At 35.8% G+C, this 25,393-nt stretch overlaps 1 protein-coding gene across 1 annotated transcript in view; it reads left to right on the forward strand.

The window, feature by feature from the left end:
* Positions 1-1,665: 1,665 nt before the first annotated feature.
* Positions 1,666-25,393, forward strand: part of LOC145288086 (uncharacterized) — an 81,146-nt gene continuing 57,418 nt past the window's right edge. The window contains exon 1 of the mRNA XM_080136140.1: positions 1,666-2,011. Coding sequence (XP_079992266.1) covers positions 1,703-2,011 — 309 coding nt within the window. The 5' untranslated portion in view covers positions 1,666-1,702. The remainder of the gene's footprint in view (positions 2,012-25,393) is intronic.

Raw genomic sequence — 25,393 nt, forward strand, 5'->3', positions numbered from 1 at the left:
GCAAACTGAAGTTGCTGGCACAGTAGTCTTCACAAAGGAAAGGCAGAAACAGAGGCAAAAATAAAAGTCACGTCTGAACAAAAACATTACGAAAAGCACAGCCTTGGTAACTATCCATGCACTACTTGTAGGGAAACACTGTAGGATAAAGCACCAAAACCCTGACTAGTCATCTTCAGCTATGAATGACTGCATGCTGATAATAATGAAAGACAGATTTAAACAATATATTTTGAAATAAAAACAAACTTAGTTTCAGCACTTTAAAAGTATAAAGGTCGGTAGATAATTAAATTCTACTACGTATGGTATAAGTCTTTTTTTTTTGGGGGGGGGTACTCATGCAGAGAGTGATCCGTGCCAAAATAATAACGTTATTATTTAAAAAGCCATTCTTAACATGGGGAGGGGAGGGTGTTTTGTACCTATTCTGTACTTTAACCTTACAATTGAATAAACAAACATAAAACTTTAATTAAACGTGGAAATACGATTTAAAAAATAGCACGAATCACTCTCTGCATTAGCACTGTTTTTTTTTTTTTGTTTTTTTTTCTGTTGTTGCTACTTTCTTTACAATTTTCGACTCTTAAAGTTTCTACACTTTTACCTAGTGAGTAAATACTTATTTTAAATTAAGGAGAATTCTTAGATCCTATTTTAAATAAAGAAGAATGCTTAGATCCTATTTTAAATTAAGAAGAATGCTTAGATCCGATTTTAAATAAAGAAGAATGCTTAGATCCTATTTTAAATTAAGAAGAATGCTTAGATCCTATTTTAAATAAAGAAGAATGCTTAGATCCTATTTTAAATTAAGAAGAATGCTTAGATCCTATTTTAAATTAAGAAGAATGCTTAGATCCTATTTTAAATTAAGAAGAATGCTTAGATCCTATTTTAAATTAAGAAGAATGCTTAGATCCTATTTTAAATAAAGAAGAATGCTTAGATCCTATTTTAAATAAAGAAGAATGCTTAGATCCGATTTTAAATTAAGAAGAATGCTTAGATCCTATTTTAAATTAAGAAGAATGCTTAGATCCTATTTTAAATAAAGAAGAATGCTTAGATCCGATTTTAAATAAAGAAGAATGCTTAGATCCGATTTTAAATTAAGAAGAATGCTTAGATCCTATTTTAAATTAAGAAGAATGCTTAGATCCTATTTTAAATAAAGAAGAAGGCTTCGATCCTATTTTAAATAAAGAAGATTGCTTAGATCCGATTTTAAATTAAGGAGAATGCTTAGATCCGATTTTAAATTAAGGAGAATGCTTGGATCCTATTATAAATTACAGACGCTGGAGCAACCCCACCCATAAAAAGTACTAAAAAAAATTATTTTATAGCGAATTTTACGAATGGTTAAAACCTAAACATGAAAAAACAAATATTCAACAAATAATTGTCACCAAAGGCAATAAATGCTACTTTTCTACTTGGATGAGTTTTCTTTATGTTTTAAAGTATTTTCAAGCGCTAGTATTTATTATTATCGAAAATATCCAGATTTTCAAAAAAAAAAAAAAAAAAAAACACTAGTCGCTAGATCAAATTTTTACCCGCTTTGCAAACAAAATCTCCAGATCTAAGTGGGAAAACCGCTAAATTGGCAACACTGATAAAGGGGAATAATTTGCACCCCAAAAACTAAAAAGTGTGAATTCTCTCCCTTGTTTTAACTCTCTCGCGCTGAAGGATGAAACAGCTTACTCGTATCGACAACATGGCAGTTCAGGTCGAACAACTTGATAGTTTCCGACGAAATTTCGATAATTTTGTTAACAACTATATATCCAATTCTCGGAACCAAGAAGTCATTTGTAAAGAAACGGCGACTCGCATCCTCAGAATTCTTAGAGGCGGTTCGAATGTCTCCTTACCCCAATTGAAATACTATGTGAAACAAAAAAATATCCAATTACGAGATTTTCCAGATCTTCAGTTACAGGGGGTACTTTGTCTCCCTAACGACAACAATAGCAACTACAGAAAATTAAACCCTAAAGTAAGCATGATTACCGTTTATTAATTAATTTCTTTTTAATGCCTTACCATTTCTTTGTATCGTGTATTCTTGTTTATTATTTGATTTTCGTACGAATTATCAGTAAGTGGTTATTAAAATAAAACCATGTTTATGCAGAGAAGTTACTGTGCTTTTTTTTTGTATAGTATTTTCAAGTTTTTGCGGTCTTTTTTGTTTATTAAATTATCAGGTGAAAGTACAGAATTGTTACAAAACACCCTCACTATGTTAAGAATGGTTTTCTAAATAACGTTTTTATTTCAGCACTGTAACTTCGTTGCAGAAGGACACAAAACACTTTCGATAAAAAAAAAAAACAATGTTTAAAAAACAGCATTCATTTATTTTATATTTCAATTATTTCTTTGTTTTTTATTTTTAGTAGCGATTTCAATTGGTTTATTGTGTTAACTTGATGGAATTATGTGATTCGTTTATTTAAAAATTGTTATTTACTGATTTTGTGGTTAAAATTATTGTTTAATGTGTTTGTTTACGATATATAATGATGTTGATGAATGCACTCGCTTTGGTTCCATTTGAGATTATCGAAGTTTTGGTTCTTGAATACAGCACAGCGGTGAAAACTTAATATTTTCCTTTACTCTAAAATTACAAATATGAAGTTATGGTCAAAATATGCTAGAGTACCAACTTAGAGACTTACCTTTTTTTTTCTTTTTCTTTTTTTTTTTTTTTTTTTTTTTTTTTTAGTGATTTTTTTTAGGTGTATTCGGGTCTATTTTGAACGAATATAACATAATTGTTGCTGAGAAGTATTTTTTTTATATTAAGATCTTTATTATCCCACGTTCTCCCTGGTCGCCATGTTTGCTTTCGCACGCAAAAAAAAAAAAAAAATAAGTGCGCGAAAATAAACATGGCGACCAGTGAAAATTATAAGGAATACATAGGATGTTAAAGGTTTTCGCTGGTCGCCATGTTTGTTTTTGCGCGCTTATTCATTTAAAATCAACTTTTTAAAAGCTAAGTCTTTAGTTGGGACTCCAGCGCATTTGGACCGAAATTAAAGCAATAAATTATTTTCTGTTCGCCAGTTTAAAGACTTCAAATATATTTTTCGAATTGCCACGAAATAAATAAATGCCAGACATATTTCACTAAACGATTATATTCTATTTTGGTACTTGTACAGAATTTGAACCAAACTGTTTTTAGTCTTAGGTTTGATCCAAATTCTGTAAAACCACTTTGAAAGTACTTTTGATGCTCGCCACGATCCTCCACGAGTCAACTAATGACTTAAATTCATGAATTAAGGACAATCATTTTAAATCGTCTGCTCTGAATATCTTTTTAGCATATACCTTGAATATTTTTATCTTTTTATGATTTAAATATTTGCCTATTTTGCAATATTTTTTAGTATCCGTTTTGATACTGTACTTTTTATTTTTGATCTTTCTAGACTGATGCATTTTTTTCAGAACTTGGGCATCTATGTTACCTCTCTGACAAATAATATGTCAATTTAACATAGAGATGAAGGGGAAAAAGAGCACGTGGAGGGCGTAGAAGAACAACCTCTCACAAGGTTCAGTTCTAGCCTCCACACTGTTCAGCATATATACAGATGACATGGCAATATTTCATAATATCCGCATGTTCATCTACACGGACTACATATGCCTTGCAACTCGATTAAATGATTTCAAAATCATCAAAGATCGATTGATGCAAGCGCTCATGTAGCTGACAACATACTATGACAAGTGGCATCTCAACCCAAATGCAGTTAAAACTAAGATGTGTTCCTTCCATCTTAAGGACCACCTAGTGCAAACGAAGTTCAACATTACCTGGGGAGGTAAAGTCTTGGAAAACACCCTATATCCAACTTATTTCAGCATGACACTCGACAGGACATTCCTACAGAACTTTTGCTGAGGAGCTCCACAAGAAGCTATTGATATGTAACAGCCTGCTCTTGACTTAGGGAGCTGAGGCACAAATGCTACACCTGTCCACTTTACCACTGTGTTACTCGACTGCAAAATACTGCACAGTGGAATGAGCTCATTCTGCTTATACTGCGGAGGTTGATGTCAAGCTCAACAAGACATGTAGAACAATAACCAGCAACTGCCATTTGTCTACAGGATCCTGGAATCGTTCTACAGCAAATCCGTCGAGAGGTAAGAGTGAAGGCAGAGCAACAAATGCCATCCCTGTTTGGACACTAAGAGATGCCACAACAACTACCATCCTGCAAGAGCTTTCCCACTGTTACAGGCCTCAGACGAGTAACACTAGTGTCCTTCCGCCTGCATTAGTGGAATGATGGCAATAATAATGAGGCTCTTCCCACACTGAAAGAAGACCTACCAGAAGGCTCTGAACTTCTTCAGAAAAAGTGGGTAATACTCAACTGGGCCCAACTGAAGATTGCACAAATTGAGCTATGTACAGGAAGGACACTCAGTGTCCTTGCGGTGACAACATGCAGACTCACACACACATCCTCACAGACTGTCCCCTAAGGCATGATCTGATGTGAACCTGAGGGATGCATCGGACACTGTCTGACAATGGATCTCATGATGGCGTGAAATGCTATGATAATGACCAAAGTTTAATGCAGATAATAGGAATCACAGGGAAATGCCAAAATGCTTACCCCCCAACAAAATTCTTAGGATATGCCAAAAACAGTTAAGCAATGAAATTATAGTAAGCAGACTAACAAAATGTCAATCAATTATTGTTTGCCTCAATGGCAAAAGAAAAGCAGCCTATCCTGCCTTGACAGAGTACAAAATAGACTTTGTGGCTTAGTGGGGATGCTCTTTTCTCTTCCCTGCAGCCTCTCTCCCACAGAAGAAACGTTGCGAGCCTGTCCTTGTTTTATCGTTATTTCCATGGCAAGTGCTTGTTTGAGCTCCAGTCTCTGGTCCCCTTTCGCCAATCTTTCATGAAAAACACTCGTCTAGCTGAAACTACTGTCATTAATTTTCCCCATTCTTTATCTGTGTCTAAATCCAAACATAGATTCCATGAGCAGAGCTTCTTTTTTAGAAGTGCATGACTATGCAACTTTCTTCCGTTTGCCTGTTTCCCACCTGACTACAACTTGGATGCCTTCAAGTCCAACATAAACAAATTCCTGGTAAACCGCCCCCTTAAGTAAGACACTCTATCAAATCTCCAATACTAATGGTTACTACGATACTATCTCATTGATTACTGTACACGCAATAACCCTTATCCCCGAGTGGCTTCCGGGCCTTGGTAAGTGGTGACCTCCATGTAAAAACATTAAAAAAAAAAAAAAAAATTTACCAACCACCCTCCTCTCCCCATATTAAGAATGGGTTTCCTTCTTGCAAAAGAAAATCTTGGTACTTATGCAGAGAAGTTACAATACTAAAATTATAACATTTAGAAAGCCATTCTTAACATGGAAAGGGAGAGGGTGTTTTGTAACTAGTCTGTATTTTCACCTAACAATTTAATTAAAAAAAAGATATTGTAAAACTTGAATTTGACTTGAAAATTCTATATATATAAAAATAGTACCATAACTTCATCTGTATAAGCACCGACGATTTACCAAACACTATCCCTTTAATAACATAAAAAAAAATCATAACAGATGGCCAAAACGTTTTTTAAATGCACTCCAAAAAAATCTTTCATATTTGCTGTTTTAATTTTTTTTTTTTTAATTGTATTATCATTAAAAAACACATTTAAAGAATATTAATTCTGGAAAATTACCATAGATTGTAGTTTTTAATCATTTTCTTAAGAGGTTAGAAACTTTATCCATTAAGATATTGCCTTTTCTTTTTCTTATTTTTGTCTTCATTAAAAGAATTGAAATAATTCCTTTTTCTTGTCTTTCATTGGGCTAAGTGTTTTCGCATATCCCAACATAATCACCTTTTAGGAGGTGAGGGCGTCTGTTATTTATTTATTTTTTATTTTTTATTTATTTATTTATTTTTTTTTTGGCTTGGTATTTTTTTGGTAACTGTGGCCTGGCAGACCAACACAAAACCTACCTTCAAAAACTTGTTTTCATTAGGTTTTCGGCAGTGCTGAAAATGAATATCACATTTAAATTTTTCCGCAAATAAGTATTTTTCTGGGTATTAAGCAATATAATACTTTGTTATAAGTGGTGGCCATTATTATATGTGCAAGAGCGCGCATATTTTTGCTTAATACCCGGAAAAATATGTATTTGCGAAAAATTTAAATGCGATATTCGTTTTCAGAAAACCTATAGAAAACAAGTTTTTTAAGGTAGGTTTTGTGTTGCTCTACCAGGGCACAATAAACATTTTCCCTACAAAAAATAAGACCCTCCACCCCAAAAAAAGATGTCCATAAAGTGAGTGCTCATTTTATGTTAAATTAATATAGAAAAATGATCCCTCACGTTTTGAAACAATGTGCAACCTTAAGAGCAAATGTCATATAACCCACTACACAATTCAGGTCAGTAGCTTTCCAACGAGCCTTCAGTTGTTACATTCTGATCAATAATAGCTGAGATTTTGAACTTATAAAATTGCCAAATAAGTAGTATATATATATATATATATAATATATATATATATATATATATATATATATATATTAGTGGCCTAGCAAGACGACAGGTGAGACAAACACGCAAAAAAGCATCCAAAGCAAAATTCATCCCAAAGCAGCAAAATTAAAGTTCGCTTAATAGGACACTATGTATATAAATGTATACTTATTTGGGCATATTTTACTTATTTGAATATATAGGGGTTTTTTTTGGGGGGGGGGTAACCAATTGTCATAAAATTTTAACCATGGAATAGTTTTATAATTTTCTAAAAGCCTGAAAATGTTCATGCAGTTTGGCTCATAGAACCAAAGATATGAGCATTTCAATATTCAATTTTGCAACAAATATAGATATATCCATATATATAGATATACCACATTTTGAGGCAATTTTCTGAGTTCAAAATCTCAGTAACTCCTGATCAGAATTTAACAAATGAAGGCTTGTATGAAAGCTAATGACTTGAATTGTTATGGTTAAAATGTTTTTATTATTATTATTATTCATATCTGATATGTAATCCCTTGTGTATCACATTACAAATCCACGCATTAATATAGGAGTGGAGACTATCTTCAAATATCGTCCTGAATTGGAAATGGAGCAACGGACTTATAAGTAGATATTAATAAGTCCCTCGTACCTATTTTTTTAATGGAGAGTAGATAATGCACTGTGGATGTTACGGCAGCTCCAGTAACTTTTGCTTCTCCTTATTTGTCCCGCGGTCCTCATTTCCAATGAGTGATTTTTCTGACAAACGGTGAAGAAAAAGCTGCTTTCCGGGTCAGTAGTACTTCGTGAACAGTAGCTTGAGATGTCAGAAATTTTCTGTTTCTATGTCTATCATTGTGGCCATGTCACTAGTAAGGGTGCTGGAGGTAAACGTTTTATCTGGGGTAACATTAAAAGCCTGATAGTCAGGGACCCGAACCTTGGATCAACCACTAAGGAGGCTGCCCTATCAACAGGTGCAAAGTACTGAGGCTGCTGTATTGCCATTTGGTGAATGGATTCTGGACCATGCAGTAGTTTCTGATGGGGCCTCTCGATGCCATACTAGTGGGTAATTGTTACGGCTTTACCTAATCATGTACTACAAAAAAAAATAAATAAAAAAACATTTTTAATTTCCTATTTTTCTCTCTTACTTTCCCTCTCTCTCCTGCTCTAGCCAAGTCTGTCGACCTGTTCCACAAATCCCAAAACCTCAACATGAAATATCTCCAGAAAAAAAACACTAATAAACCTAGAACCCTGTCCTCCAACATAGACCCCTACTACCATGTCTCCTTCTCTAACATCAGGGGTCTATGTTCCAACCTACCAGAGGTTGAAACCCAATTACAGGAGACGAAACCGGACATATTCTTCTTAAGCAAAACTGGCATAGGGCCGACCACTTCCCTAGATCAGTTCACAATTAAAGGATACTCTAACTTAACATCTAAATCTGACCCCCAAGATCGCCATGAGCATGGAATATATGCCTACATTAAAGATGGCTTTCCGTGTGGTAAGGATATCTCCAGAGAAGACCCTAATTTACCTCATATGTGCTTCCGGATTGCACTTGCATACACCACCACATTTATATTTGCCCTGTATTGCCCCCCCCCCTACAACAGCAGAGTTACTATCTTTAAGAGTATATCTGAGAAAATTGACCACATCCTGTCTGCTCATCTTTTGCCTAACATTCACATCTGTGGTGACTTCAATGTCCACAATGTGGAATGGCTGACCAACCTACTCAAAAAAGATGATGAGGGGAGGTTCTGTCATGATTCGCCATTGTCTATGACCTCACTCAGATTGTTCACGAACCCACCCGTATGTTCGATACTACCGGTCAGTATGCAAGCCTTCTAGACCTTTTTCTCACAACTTCCCCTGAGCTATGTTCATGCTCCATTCTATCTCTGGGATGTTCCGACCACTTGGTTATATCAGTTAAGATAAAAATGAAATGTAATAAGTCTTCAGACAAACCTCTCCACCGTACTGTATATGATGTACTGATAGTACAGGAGCCCTAACTCTTTGGTACCGCTTAAAGCGGCTGTTCCATTAACAGTTGTAAAATATTGGGATGCTTGTAGTGCCATGTTGCGCATGGAAAGGGACCCTGCACTCATCCCCAGTGGGCTTTCCTGAGGCCACAATCCTGTGGGTGAGGACAGCTGATGGACTATTTGTATTGCATGTCTGGTATTCTGCACAACTACTTGTCCAGCACCCCCTCACTCACTCACCCTAACTGAAACTTTTAAATAAAATGAAATGACAGCTCAAGCAAAAGTTACGTTTAAACCAGGATCAAACTCAAAGAAAACCAACCTGCCTCCTCCCTTGAGGCTTGCATTTACTAATATCTGCGGGCTTAGAACTAACTTAGATGATGTTGAGTCATTTCTCCTTGTAAACACCCCGGATATCTTAGCATTAAGTGAAACTAACCTTCACTCCTCCATTCCCTCTAACCACTTTAACATGCCTGGTTATCTCCCACTCTACCGTAAGGACTTTGACAGACATATGCATGGGCTTGGAGTCTATATTCGTAACACCCTCCCCCTGACTAGAGAAATAAAACTAGAATCGGACAATCAGGCCTTTATGTGCTTCAGACTAAATATGCAACACAATATTAGCTACTTGTATTTTCTCTACCGCTCTCCCTCAAACCAAGACTGTACTCTAATAAACAAAGTCTCAGACAGCATAGATATAGCACTCTCCCTCGATACTAGCACACAAATACATGTATTTAGTGACTTAAATGTCCACCACAGTAACTGGCTAGGATTCTCTAATCACACAGATGTAGCTGGTAGCACAACACATAGCTTCTCTATATCCCATTCCCTATCTCAGTTGGTTACATTTCCAACACGTTTCCCAGACCAGCAAGATCAACATGCCTCACTTCTAGATCTCTTTCTGACAATGGTTCCCGATGACTGTACAACAAATGCCCACAGCCCACTCGGGAATGCTGATCACACTGTGATAATGGTAGAAATCAGCCTAAATTCTCGCCCTAAAACTGAAGACCCACTACTCAAAACAACGAGGTATTACAAAAAGGCTGATTGGGAAGCCATCAGGGAACTCATCAGAGATGCCCCATGACAAAATATCTTTACTCTTCCAGCGGAACAGTGTGCAAATGAGACCACTGAATGGTTCAAAACTGCTATTGAAGCACATGTTCCCGCACAGAAATTCTATAGCAAGCCCCACTCTCCCCAATGGTTTACTTCTGCTTGTGCAGCTGCCATTTGTCAAAGGCAGTATGCGTTCTGCAGATTCAACCGACATAAGTCCAGCTCAAATAAACAGAAGTTTATAGAAGATAGAAATAATTCTAAGAGAGTGATAGAGACAGCTAAGACAGATTACTCTGAAACCACCAGAAAACGCATCGAAGCACAGAAATTAGGAACCTGGGATTTTTGGAAAATCTACAACAGTGTAGTAAATAATGGATAGTCAACTATTCCCCCACTATCAAACAATCATGAGGTTGCTTGCACAGCAACTGACAAGGCTAATCTGCTTGCCAGTCAGTTTGCCTCCAACTCCACACTGAACTCTGTACACCACTCCCTCCCTGATTTTCCTCTGCGAACAGACGCCACACTAGACTATTTGAAAATCACCCCTTCTCAGGTACATGCTATTATAAAAAACCTAGACACCTCAAAAGCATGTGGACCAGATCTCATCCCGCCTGTGCTATTAAAAAAAATGCTTTGCCAAGGTTGCTCCAGTTCTCTCCAAAATTTACAATAAATGCCTTAACGAATCTTGCTTTCCCGACTGCTAGAAAACCGCCTCTATGGTACCAGTCTTCAAGAATTCTGGTGAAAGAACTGACCTACTAAATTATCGCCCCATTAGCCTCCTCCCGCTTTTCGCCAAAATATTTGAGTCCTTAGTTAATCAAGCCCTAGTCCAGCACCTAACAGCTTCTAAACTCCTGACTGACAGACAATATGAATTCAGGCAAGCCCGTTCAACAGCAGATATCTTAACTGTAGTTTCTGAACGTATATACCGTTCATTGGACAAAACAGGGGAGGGTAGAGCGGTAGCCCTTGATATATCTAAGGCTTTTGACAGGGTATGGCACGATGGTCTTCTAAGGAAAATTAGCTCATATGGAATCACTGGAAGAATTCATAATGTAATTAAATCCTTCTTAAGTAATAGAAAAATCAAAGTTGTCCTCTACGGTCGTACATCTAAACAATATGACATAAATGCGGGAGTACCTCAGGGGTCTATCCTTGGACCTCTATTATTCCTGATATTCATAAATGACCTCCCTGATAAAATTGTTTCGGAGATGGGTATATTTACCGATGACACCACTCTCTATAACAGATATGAGAGGACAACAAATGAACACATATCCAAGGAAATGGCAGAAACACTAGAGGATGACCTTCAATCTGTAGTGGAATGGGGACAAAAATGGATGGTCACATTCAATGCTGCTAAGACTAAGCTTGTTTCCTTCAATAACTACAAGAAACCTTCTCTACCACCAATAGCAATGGCCAAGAACACATTGCCTGAAAGTACTTTTAAACTCCTTGGCCTAACGTTTACAGGGAATATGAACTGGAATAGATACATTGAGAGCATTGCCAAGGCTGCTGCAAGGAAGGTTGGCTCCCTCTCCCGTGCTAGAAAACTACTTACGCCTGACAATATCCTATACCTCTCTAAGGCAACCATTCGCCCATGTATGGAGTACTGTTGTCACATCTGGGCTGGTGCATCTATTTGTCTCTCGCTCTTGGAAAGGGTTCAAAAGAGAGTTGCCAACCTGATAGGTCCTGAACTGTCATCTAGGCTTCAGTCTCTGTCCCATCGACGAGATGTTGCATCCCTGTGCCTGTTCTACAAATACTTTAATGGTGAATACTCTGATGAACTGCAAACACTTGTACCTCCCCGACGTAACTACCCCCGACAAACTACTAAGTCTCATCCCTTTACAGTAGAGATCCCTAGGTGCAAGAAAGCCTTTTACTCCAATAGTTTCTTCCCCAGAACTGCGGGTCTTTGGAACTCCCTTCCGGGATTCTGCTTTCCCAACTGCACTGATATGCAGAAGTTCAAGTGTAATGTTAACAAACATCTTTCTACTCTTCTCCCTTCATAATGACCCTGCTAATTAAGTCCCTGATAGTAGCCCCCTGCTTCAAAGTGGCACTGTGCCTTGTTTGGGGTGAAAATTGAGTAAAAAAAAAAAAAGAAAAGAAATACTCTATGGCTGACTGGGATAGCTTCCGTTCATTTATATCTGATCTACCTCTGCATTCCATGTTTAAAAACGATGTATCCTCCATAGTATCAGACCTGACCGAATGGTTAATTGTAGGCATAGACCGATTCATACCATCCAAAAAATTCTAACAAAAACCTAGAATGTGCTGCTACCATCGCACACAGAAATCACTTTTTCCATAGCTACCAACATAATAGATGTACTGAGACTAAAGTTGCTTTTAGGACTGCCAGCAACCACTGTAAAAGAGTAATAGAAAATGCAAGAGAGCTATATGCTCAGTCCGTTAAATTCAAAGTAGCTGAGCAGCGGCTTGGTTCCCACCAGTTTTGGCAAATAGCAAACAGGATCCTGAACATGTGCTCAATGGATGGACCCGAGGTCATCTCGTCAGCATCAGGCCAAACTCTTTGCCACGAACTTTGCAGCTAATTGTACTCTATGCGACGAAGGCCATCAACTCCCCATATTTCCTCCTATAACAGACAACCCGCTATGCAACATACAAATATTTGTGCGTGAGGTCGCCAAGCTAATCCATAACCTCGATTCCAGTAAGCAACTGGCCCTGACAGCATTTCAATTATAGTGCTGAAAAAGCTTCAACCACAACTTGCTCCCACACTTACAAAACTGTTTAAGCATTGCCTTAAGAAGTGCTTCCCAACATCCTGGAAAACCTCATTAGTATGCCCTGTATTTAAGAATTCAGGTGATAAGTCATCTCCCTCTCAGTACATACTAATAAGTCTCCTGTGTGTCATAAGTAAATTGCTGGAATCCATATTAAATAAAGAAGTAGTTAACCACCTCAGCAGAAATAACCTTCTTAGTGACCTGCAATATGGTTTCCGTTCTGCCAGATCCACAGCAGATGTGTTAATAGTTATATCTCATAGGATTAGTGAATCTCTTGACAAAGGCCTTTGATAAGGTATGGGATAAAGGCCTACTTCACAAGATTTCCAGTTACGGTATAACTGCCTGCTTCCTGCTTCCCTCCGGACTACAACTTGGATGTCTTCAAGTCTAATGTTAACAAATTCCTAATGAACCGCCCCCCTAATTAAACACTTCATAAAATCTCCTCACTAACATGATGTACTTACAATAACCCTTATCCCTGAGTGGCTTCCGGGCCTTGATAAGTGGTGATCACTGTGTAAAAAAAATTTAAAAAAAAAAAAAAAAAAAACTGGAAATTTTTTCTCAATTATTAAATCATTTCTCTCTGATAGGCTCATAAGAGTAGTGGTTGATGGGCAGAAATCAGAAGCTCACCGTATTTATGCTGGAGTCCCTCAGGGGTCCATCCTGGACCCAACTTTTTTCCTGATCTACATCAATGATCTCCCAAAACACATACCTAAATCATTTGTTAACATCTATGCTGATGACATGACCATCTATGGCAACACATCAAAGGCCGTAAATGACAAATGATTCTCTCTCCTCTGATGTTGAGCGGGTGATACAGTGGGGAAAGAGGTGGCTTGTTACTTTTAATGCATCTAAAACCAAGCTTCTATCTTTGCATCATCAATGCTCTGATCCCCATCCTGCATCATCAGTTGAAATGGATGGCTCTTGTCTTGAGGAGGCTCCATGTTTTGACATGCTCCTGGGATTGATCTGAAATGGAACACGTCCATCAAGTCTGCTGCCAATCTTTTACGATAAACACCCGTTTAGCTGAAACCACTGTCAATATTTATTGTATAGTAATTGCAATGAGGAAAAATGAAAATCTATATAAATAAAACAGTAGATGCGTGTGTGTGTGTGTGTAAATATTTAACAGGTAAACTCTAAAACTACTGGTCACATAACACTGAAATTAACAGGAAATAGACAAATAGCCGTAAATACACAAAGGATGGTTTATAACAAGTAAAATCTTGTTTGGGGTTGATAACGCGTACAGACATATATCAACAGATTGAAATGCGAAATGTTCATTTCAACTGACCGACATGCTTTTACTTCTTTCTGTGCATGCTCACATAAAATGCATTTCTTCAAGTGTGTTGATATTTCGACTTTATTATGTTTCTCTCGGTAACAACATCGGTAGAGAACATGGCTGGAACACTGAATGCTTTGGTTTCGATTCTAGCGGATGGCACCAAGTCATTTTATTCTTTTACTAAACATACTTTACGGCAAATGGAATCAAGATATTTATTTACAGGCTTGGAAAATAAAACTTTTCTTTTTCATTTCTTACAGATTATTTACTGTCTTTTAAGACAATAAATATTTTTTGACAATTTTTCTTTTGCCTGAAATCCCTCATGAATAAAAACAAAATTCAATGCAAAAAAATTCATACTTTTCTTACATATATCTTTTACAACAGGGGACAAATTCTAAGTACAGTTCTGATAGAAAAGCTTACTTGGGTTAATGTCAGGTTCTTATGTTTCCTTACTTCTTTCATCATTTTTCCAAGTAAGATGTAAATATTGCTAGAGATTCTGAAATCAAAAATATTCATAGTCTAGCCTAACTTTAATAATGTTATTTTAAATTATTACTCCTGTTCCCTTCAAGGAATTTTCTTTTCTCTAAATAGCTTTTCCTTTACTTGAAATAACTTCTCTTTTCTTTTTTTTTTTCGATAAATAATTTCTCTTTTTCGTTTCTGTAAAAAAAAATAAGATGAAGACCTCCCTATATATCTGTTCTTTTTTATTCATTTAGTGATTAGATAAACAAATATTCATTTCAAACCAAAATCCTAAAGTTTTTGAATGCGTGTGTTGTATTTTTTCAGAAAGTTCTCATTACATATTTATCGAATTCAAATAGTTTTAAGAAAATTATGACAACACAGAGTAGAAGTTTATTTGAAGACAAAATAGAAATTTTCGTAACTAATAAAATATAAATAAGTATTAAAATTTAAGAAAGAACAATTATTTTAAAAGTATCATTGAAATTCATATCTTTATATGAATTTCAATGATACTTTTAAAATAATTGTTCTTTCTAAAATACAAATTTTTAACTGGTGCTACCAGATCAGGCTGTCTATTGGCTTCCTGAGACGAAATGCACCTACATTAAACTTCTGTTTTTGATTCTCTTTTGTAAAACTTAATTATGTTCTGCAAAAACAAAAAAAAACAGCCCCCTTTCCCTTTCCCCTACCCCCCCTTTTTTTTTTTTTTTTTTTTTGTCCTTCTCTACTTCCCAACCCTGTTGGTGGGGCATTAGAATACACCGACTGTCCCCCTGCAGAGAGTAAAAACCTCTCAAAGGGACCACCCGTTGGTCGTGGGTGGCGACCCATAATGACTCTGAAAAGGATCCTGGTGGCTCTGAGCAACTGATATCTAGGGAAATTAAAGATATCAGTTGCAACACTCCACTTTAGCCTCGTACAAGGCTAGATGGGCGTCGGAGGGGCCCGATCCGATCAATAGGCTAGTTATGTAAAACCCTAACACATCTACTTTTCTATCAATTTCCTCTAAATCGTAACAAATACAGTTCTACCCTGTACCACTATAAACTATATGCATATTTTCCCCGCTTTTCCATGTTAGAAGGCAGTGGCTAGGGTCAAATGTGCCAAATGATTAAAGTCATGACATGGCTGTATAGTGCCGGAAGTTACCACAAATGACTTGGATTGTGTAATTAAAGGATTATGGGTGCTCATGGCTCCCATTTGGAACATGTATACTGTTTATGTAGCCCTGGCATGACAAGGCGAATGGGTTTCCCCCTTAACATGCCCCAATATTGGACTCTGACATGGGTGGGGAGCATAAACAATGAATTTAAAATATATATATATATATATATACATGGCCAAATATAAAAACTGCAAGCACTAACACGTCGACTCTGATAGTTCAGATAATGAACTACATCAAACATCCTCAAAATTTATTGCATTGGAATCCACCAAAGAAACCAAAATAATTGACTTATCACCGATTATTATACATAAAATTATATCGGCATATATTACCCCCAAAAATGTAAACCTTTAAAAAATAAAACCCTACTGATGGAAGTGGAAAGAGAAAAACATGCCACTTTTTTCCTAGGAATGAAAAATTTCCACAATATAAATATCAAAACTTATCCACACAAGAATCTGAATACATCCAAAGGTGTAGTAAAATTGAAAGACCTCTCAATGTGCACTACTGAAGAGATTAACAAAAGAACTTAAAAACCAAGGAGTAATAAACGTTAAAAGAATTACAATAAAAATAGAGAATCAGACTATACATACGAACACTTACATTATGCAGTTCAATAGACCCACTATCCCAAAAGAAATCAAAATTGGGTTCAACATTGAAAAAGTTGAACCTTTTATACCAAACCCACTTCGGTGCTTTAAATGCCAGACGTTTAGGCACCATGAGGATGCATGTAGGGGACGAGCAGTGTGTGGCAGATGTGGCCAGAGAGATCCAGACCACACTGTCAATGATTGCAATCTTGATTTCAAATGTGCAAATTGTGGAGAAAACCATCCTGCTTATGCTAGAGCATGCAGAATCTGGAAGAAAGAAAAGGAAGTAGTGTCAATAAAACATACCAAAAACATCTCCTTCCTCGAAGCCAGGAAAATAGTAGATGGATACATGAAGGAAAAGACATACTCTCAAGTCACCTCAAGTTGTATATCCTCCAACATCACTAACCAAGACTTCAAATACAAAATACTAATAAACAAATTGTTACAATTGGGACCAAACGACTCGCCCAAATTTATAAATGAAATCAAACCAAACATATAAAAAATTAATCATCTCATTAAATCATCAACTAATGTTACCAATAAAACAAATTCTCGACCAAAATCAGAACATCCAAGAAAACAAAGTCGATCAAAAGAAAGACCACAAAAATCACCAGTACATCATGCAGATGCTGAAAAAGACGAAACTAAGGAAAAACAAAATCAGTTAAAAGAAAGACCACACAGGTCACCAATACGTTTTCCTCGTGGTGAAAAAACACACTTGAAAAATAAACTAAAAATATGTCTACCAAAAAACAAATTAATATAAATAAATTACCACAAACAGAAGCCACTACTACTACTACTATGGAATTAGAAGACATGGAAACTGAAGTTACTCCTCAAACCAAAAAAAAATCCTCATAAAGTACAAGAAAATCCAATGGAATTGCCATGGATTAAAGGCAAATTACAATGAAATTTTATTGTTGCAAACCAAATTTAATCCTTTGGTTATTTATCTCCAAGAAACCTTCCTTAAGAATGAGGACAATTTGAATATAAAACACTATCAACAATATAACTGCATTCATAATACAGGACTTAATAATACTGTAATCCTTTTCCCCCTTCCATTACAAAACCCAATCATATTCTGCAAGGCAGAGATCAAAAATGACAAAATCCACTATGAAACAACCAAATCAAAAACTACGAACTAACTATTGAAAATACAAGGAGCTTGAAGAATAAAAATCTCATGTAAAATAACTGGATACAACATCGAATACTATTCCAAAAATAACTGGATTCGGCATTAAATAACCCACAAAGGGTTGATATGCCGTTAAACAAAAAAAATTTTGGTATATTTTTTTTTACATTAACTGCAACTCACCATTCACATTCGAAATGTTGATTTGTAGAAGTTTTCAGGTATGCTGACAATAAATATCACTGTTAAATCTGGGGCTGATAAGTAGTTTACCAGATATGAAAACATTTGTTATCCAACATAAACGCTAATGTAATCTGAAGCCATTTTTTAGCAGCTCCTGCCCAGATGTGGCAGCAATATTCCATCCTTGGGCATACTTGGGTTTTCTATAGATAGAGAATTGCATCAGTAGTGAGATATCTTCTGGAGCGGTAGATGGATCCCACCATTTTTCCAGTGATCTTGGCAACAGACTTGATGTACATGTTCCATTTCAGATCAGGAGTAAAGGTCAAACCCAGAAGCTTATCAAAACCTGGGACCTCCCCTAGACGAGAAGAGCCATCCATTTCAATTGATGCCAGATGGGGATCAGAGCATTGATGATGTAAAGATAGGAGCTTGGTCTTAGATGCATTAAAGGTAACCAGCCACCTCTTCTCCCACTGTACCACGCACTCAACATCAGAGGAGAGAGAATCAGAGAGAACTTTGCCATTTACGGCATTTGATGAGTTGGCATAGATGGTTGTATCATCAGCATAGATGTCAACAAATGATTTAAGTATGTGTTTTGGGAGATCATTGATATAGATCAGGAAGAGAGTTGGGTCCAGGATGGACCCCTGAGGGACTCCAGCATTAATACTGTGGGCCTCTGATTTCTGCCCATCAACCACTACTCTTATGAACCTATCAGAGAGAAATTAAATAGAGACTTGATTTCCTGTGTCCTTGGCTTCCAATCTGCCAGGGATTCCTCTAACAAGAATACAAACCAAAGAAAATACGTTTCAATAATTCTTTAATTCATTAATATACGAGCTAACCGTTTTCATGGACAGTTGTTTTTATGCCCACTACCAGTCACAATCAAAGATTTGGTTCATGTGACTCAAATTAAGCAGTTAATGGCAACCATTTGAAAGTGATAAAAATTTGTCTGTTTGGAATATTTAAAAAACAAAAAATTGATGCTTATGTTTACATTTGCTTTCATTCTTTGTTCATTTTATGATTTTCTTTCTTTTTTTTTTCCAAATTAAAATTAACGTTAAAGTGTAATACATTTCCTTCCTTTGGTTAGTCAAGGAGAAATCCTAAACTGCAACAATTTTAATTTTTGTCTAAACCAAGAATTCCTACTTTGTGTTCCTGTTTGCCTGGCTGTTATTCTTATTTGTTTGCCCCTCTACGAGGACAGTTAGATGTAAGTCTGTTTTTATGAGGAAAACCCAGCCCCCCCCCCAAAAAAAAAAAAAGAGGTGCTCTGGATTGGAACAAAAATAAGTCTCCTTCACTGATCTAAAGATAGAGCATGCAACTATGTCGCTAACAGTATTGCTGCAGCTCTATCTTTAGATTTGAATGCACTAATACATGCATTAGGTTGGCTGAAATGTTTTCTTTAGAAAGGCGAAACATGAACATCAAATTTAAAAATATACCCAAGTTTGTCTTTCATTTCCTACATTTGATTTGGGAATCTTCAGAATGTAGCTATTTGTCTGGTTTTTAAACAGCAATCTCGTGCAACTATGACTTTCGTTTTGTCACTGTCCATCATTTTTGGATGACAAGAGTGAATTGAGTAAACTATTTCTGCCGCATCCCTTCTGTAACAGCATTCTCCTCGTATACACGACATATTATAGTTTTTTTTTTCTGTACTAATAACTGATTTTTTTTTTTTCTGTGCTAATAACTGATTTTTTTTTTTTCTGTGCTAATAATAACTAATTATTTTTTCTGTGCTAATAATAACTAAGTATTCGTAATAATACGAAAACTAAGCATCAGATTTCAGTAGAGCTCTACTTGATCCTCCATTTAAATGTTTGAAATACAAGCTAGAATGTAAGAACTGCTCAGAGGCTTGTCATACACTGACATCAACATACTCACTACACCACTACACAATATACAGTGTCTCTAGGAATATAAACAGATTTTAGTCAACTGGAAATATGTACGTTTTGGCCAACCTAATATTTAAGGATTTTAATGATCATCACAGTAGTTGGATTGGTTTCTCAAGCGATACAGACGCAGCTGGTAAAAGTATGCATAGTTTCTCTAGTGCACGTTCCCTTTCACAGACTTTCACTTTCCTTCCTGACACACTTTCCAGATTGTGATGTTCAGTAAGCTTCCTTTCTTGATCTATTCTTGTTTACACTGCTCGAGTTATTTAGTCCACTCGGAAATGCTGATCACATTGTGATAATGGTTGATCTCATCCTTAACATTCAATCCCAAGCTGAAGAGTCATTACTCAAAATAATACAACAAACAGGCTAATTAGGCATTCGTCAAAGATGATCTATGCTGTTAACCATCAGAAGTCAAGTACAAATATATAAAACAATCATTAATTCTCTTACTATTCGACCACCATGATATCACCTGCAAGTGATAAGGCTGAACTGCTTACTTAGCTGTTCACTTTGGATTTCACAAACTACTACCTAAATTTCCCACTGTGAACACACCTTATAATATGGTGATCTTCCCTTTCCTAAGTCATGGATATCATGAAAATAAAACCTTGACAATTTCAAATCATGTAGACCTGATTCTATCCCTGCTATACTAACAAAGAAATGGTCTGCTGAACTGGTTCCTGTTTAATTAAAACTTTACAATAAACACCTTATTGAATATTGCTATCTGGAAAATTACCACTGTGGAACCAGTTTTGAAGAACTCTGAAAAATTATCCCCCTCCCCCCCAATCAATCTCTTCCCACTAAAATCTTAAGCATCACTCAATCAATTGATAGTCCACCATCTCATGAATGCTAAACATTTTTCTGGCCATCAAGCCCATTCTACTGAGAATATCCTAACAAGTCATTTCTAAAGGCATATAGCATATGCTGGATAACACTGATAAAACTAGTGTTTGATAAATACAAAGCCTTTGACAAGGTTTGGCGTGAAGGTTTTCTCAAAAAAATTAATTTGTACAATATTACAATACTAGCGGGGGTACCCGGCGTTGCCCGAGTGTTTGTTTCCGGGACGGGGGGGGGGGAGTTTTAAAAAATGTTATGGTAGGTAAGTAGGAAGGATCAAAATCAAACCCGGAGTCATGAGTAAAAGTAGGAAAATAAAGTGTGAAAAAAAACAAAAAAAAAAACATCTGCAACGTTAACTGTTCGGCCACCAAGAAAAGTCCATTCCAGTTGTTTAGGAAAAAAAAAAAAAAAAAAAAAAAAAAACGACTATGGTAGGTCGGCGCGAACGTGAAAATATAATGTGAATTGTCCAGCATGCTAACCACTACGCCACAGAGCACTGCAGCTTAGTTTAGTGATTTTAAATAACTTCACATGAAAGAACTACGAAGCCAAACCGGTGTTCTCTTCTCAACTGTTCCTTGTGAACGATCCCCAAACGGTGTTAAGTAGTGGCAGGGGGGGGAGGAATTTATAAGAGAGAAAATATTTTACCACTTCCATTGATCTTAACCGATTTTGGCCGTGACTTCTCAGCAGAAAAAGTATAGAAATCTAAGATTATCGAGGAATTTGAGAAATAATAAGCCTATAACACACCTCAGATATTGTTCTGCCGTTTGTGCATATTATATTTGCATGAAATATCTTGATTTTTAATCCTATTAATGTCAAAATCAGACGGGAAAAAATGAGTTTATTTTATTTATTACAATATAATCAGATCCTTCTTGGCTGATAGAAAGATCCAGGTTGTCATCTGTTTCTTGTTGCTTTTATATTTATCTTTAAAAAATTGTTGAATAGACAAATTCTTTTGTAACTTTTTTGTAAAGATGCTAATTATATTTTTTCTTAAGTTATTTTATTTTTTTCAAGCTGGGAATGGGGCGTTTTACTAGATGTCAGACATTCACCTGCTATCTTATATATTCCAACCGAGAGATCTTAAGATTCTGATCATCCCTTTAAGTGCAATTTTTAAAAATTTCTCGTACAATTGGTTATGAGTCCAGTTGCTCCTATAATTCCTAAGGTTTCAGTTTCTTTTCATGTCATATATAAGGCCTTGGTATTTCCTTAAATCTTCCCTCTCAAATCTGTTTAACCTAGCATCATTGCTAACTTCTAAGGTTGCCTCCTTCTCTTTCTTCTCGTATATCACTATGTCAGTTTTAATAGATCCGTTTTCGAAGTACATAGCTGAATGAATTGCATATTCATGATGGATGGTGTATGACTTCTTTATTTCCAACTGTTCTTTCTCGTATAAGTCCTCGCGCGAAAGAGCAGGACACAAAATGTTTTAAATAATAATAATAATAATAATAGAATAACAATAACAAAGACTTTCGCTGGCGAAGACTACTATTGACCGTAACCAGTTATACAATCCTTTTGAAATTTTAATCTCTATTTTTCTCGTTATGTACTGAATATTTGTTAATGAAACCTATATGAAATATGTCCCTTATTAAATTTTAAAGATTTTCTATTCTGAAAGAAGTTTTAAAAAATTTAATCTAAAAAAGTTATTTTAAAGTTTTTGTTAAAAAAAAAATTCAGATTTTCTCATTATTCAGACCTTTATTACAAAGAGGGGGTTGCAAAAAATGAGTTGTGGTGTGAGGAGAAATACAATTGAAACGGAGAGAATATTCAGACCTGTAATAATACAAAGAGGAGGTTGCAAAAATGAGTTGTGGTGTGAGGAGAAATACAAACTGAAATAGAGAGAAGGAGTTTTAAAATATAATCTTAAAAAATACAAGTTAGAAAAGCATTTCATCCAAGGCATGAAAATTGTTAAACAAAATGTTTTTACTATAGGCTTTAAAAATAAAGGTACAAGATTCAATTTGAAATTTATTTATCTTCAAAGTGCACTTTTATAAATTTTACAAAGTAAGGTATAAAAATTTAATTTAAATTGAATTTAAAAAAATACCTTGAATTTATTTTATATAATGTATATTTTGTTGCAATTTAAAAACATTATCTTTCATCTAGCAATTAATGAGATAGATATAAAATTTTTAATGATTTTTTTTTTTAAATAGTGCAACAGAATGTACATTACATAAAATAAATCCAAGGTAATTTTTTGATTCAATTTAAATTAAATTTTTATACCTTACTTTGTAAAATTTATAAAAGTGTACTTTGAAGATAAATAAGTTTCAAATTGAATCTTGTACTTTTATTTTTAAAGCATATAGTAAAAACATTTTGTTTAACAATTTTCATGGCTTGGATGAAATGCTTTTCTAACTTGTATATTCCCAGAACCTGCTGCTACATTTGATTTTCAACTTTTTACAGATGGTCCAGTAGAGATATTTACACACTCCATTGTGTTGCATCATATAGTAGCCGTTCCCCAGCAGAATCTTACAGCTGGATGTTAGGTGGCTCAATCTTTCTACTTCTGTTTGGCAGAACCTGCACTTGTTGTCATTGCTGAAACCACTTATCTTTTTAAAAACATTTGTCATCAATCCTTGATCTTGGCAGCCATTGTAATCCTCTCCTGATCGTAGTGGAGTAATCCTATTTTTAGCTAGTCTATAGAGCCTTCTTTATCTATATCATCCCAAGTGAATTCACCCAGCAAATACTTAACACACTGTTGGTTGACCCATTCTTCCAGTTTTTTCTAATTGAAGTTCTTGATGTATTGTTGCCGATTTTTGAGGGCTATTTCAGTAGCGGACTTTTTTTCTGATTCGGTCTCATTTGTAAGAGTCTTGTCCAAAATATTTGGCCAGTTTCATGATTGAAGTTGTTCTGCTGGCTCTTGTTTTGTGATGTTAATGTATGATTTTGAGCTTTAGATTTTGGGAGCTCATCAGGTATTGCCCAGTGTTTACGATAGTGGCACGATGCTGATGGTCAATCTCTGAGACCCATACCTTCCACTTTACTGGACAGATATAGCCTTGGCGGACATTGAATTCTGTATGTTATTCTGTAGTGTTAACATTTTCCTCATTTTAGTGTCTAGTCTGTTTGTTTTTTTTGTAGTCGGTCATCAATGGCAAAGTTGTATATTACGACTGGCATGGCCAATTGATTAATTGCAGTTATTTTGTTCTCGTTTGTAAGTTCTGTTTTACAAATTTTTCTTGCATGCCATATATATTCACGTCCAACTTTTTCTCTCATCTTTGCATGCTAAATTGAATCATTGTCTTCTATACTAAGGTTTGTATTTTTCCTGCTCTTCTAGGTCGTTGATGTCAATATTTTCATCGAGTCGTATGTTTTCAATTTCAACCTTCTTCCCATCTCTGATGGAGCACTTGGCACATTTGTCCAAACCAAACTTCATTTCAATATCTTTGGAGAAGTTATGTATGACCTACAAGAATAGATTTAAGTCAGCATCTGAGTGGGCATACAGCTCGAGGTCATCCATGAAGAATAGGTGGTTTACTTTTTTGTTTGGATCTTGTTAGCGGGTATGACTCAGATTATAGGTAGTCAGGCATTTATTGAGTAACTTGCTTAATGGATCTATCATCAAGTTTCATTTAGCACCTCATAATGTACAATGAAACTTCTTTTTAATGTCATTTTGTTGACTAAAACATGGTTTAAGTATTAAAAAAAAGTGTAATTGCAAAAATTCAGTACTCCAAGTTAAGATGCCGGTGTCTCATGAATATGAAATGAAGTCACTAAGCATGAAATGAAATTAAGTTAGAAATGTTGATAAAAAAAACTTTCATACATTATTATTTTTTTTAATTCAATTTTCACGTCAAACAAGGGCTACTATCAAGGACATAAGTTGCAGGGATACTATGTTGGAAGTTGAGCAGCAAGATGTCTGTTCACATTACACTTGAACTTCTGCATGTCAGTACAGTTGGGAAAGCAGAATCCCGGAGGAGAGTTCCAAAGTCTAGCAGTTCTGGAGAAGAAACTATTGGAGTAGAAGGCTTTCTTACACCTAGGGATCTTTACTGTGTAGGGGTGGGATTTTGCTGCTTGTCGAGTTTGATGGGTGGGTATTTATATGTCGAGGGGGTACAAGTGTTTATAGTTCGTCAGAGCATTCATCATTAAAATACTTGTAGCTCAGATGACAGTTCAGGACCTATCAGGTTGGTGACTCTCTTTTGAACCCTGTCCAGCAGTGAGAGACTAGTAGCAGATGCACCAGCGCAAATATGACAACAATACTTCATACATGGGCAAATGGTTGCCTTATAGAGGTATAGGATACTTTCAAGCATAAGTAGTTTTCTAGCATGGTAAAGAGAGCCAACTTTCTTTGCAGCAGCCTTGGCAATGCTCTCAATGTAATATGTTCCAACTCATGTTCCCTATGAACATTAGGCCAAGGAGTTTAAAAAAAGTACTCTCAGGTAATGTGATTTTGGGCATTGCTATTGGTGGTAGAGACGGTTTCTTGTAATTATTGAAGGAAACAAGCATGTGACCATCCATTTTTTTTACCATTCCACTACAGATAGGATTTTATGACAAAATTCCATTTAATTCATTTAAAAGACGTTTTTTTTTTGGTCCCCCCAACTTATCAGAGAGGGACCTATGTTTTCAGTGTCTTCCGTGCGTCCGGTAATCTGGACTGTTGGCAGAGAAGTGTCCATTAATTTTTTCCTGAAATTTTGCTACAAATTGTATTTCATTAAATAGATGGGCGCAGTAAAAAAATTTTTTTTACAAAAAAATTTTCCAAAAGAGGTCAAACATGCCTCAAAATGACCAAAAATGACACTTTTTTCCCCCCTAGCATTTGATCCATCCATTAGATTTTCCTGAAACTTGGCCAAAATGTGGAGGCTATTGTTCTTAATATAAATTCATTATGGGTGACTCTGGCAAGATTCTGGTTCGCATCCCTTAGGGACTTTT

This window comes from Euprymna scolopes, chromosome 11 (genome assembly GCF_053919585.1).
Source record: "Euprymna scolopes isolate OS-2025 chromosome 11, ASM5391958v1, whole genome shotgun sequence".
NCBI classification, from domain to species: Eukaryota; Metazoa; Mollusca; class Cephalopoda; order Sepiida; family Sepiolidae; genus Euprymna; species Euprymna scolopes.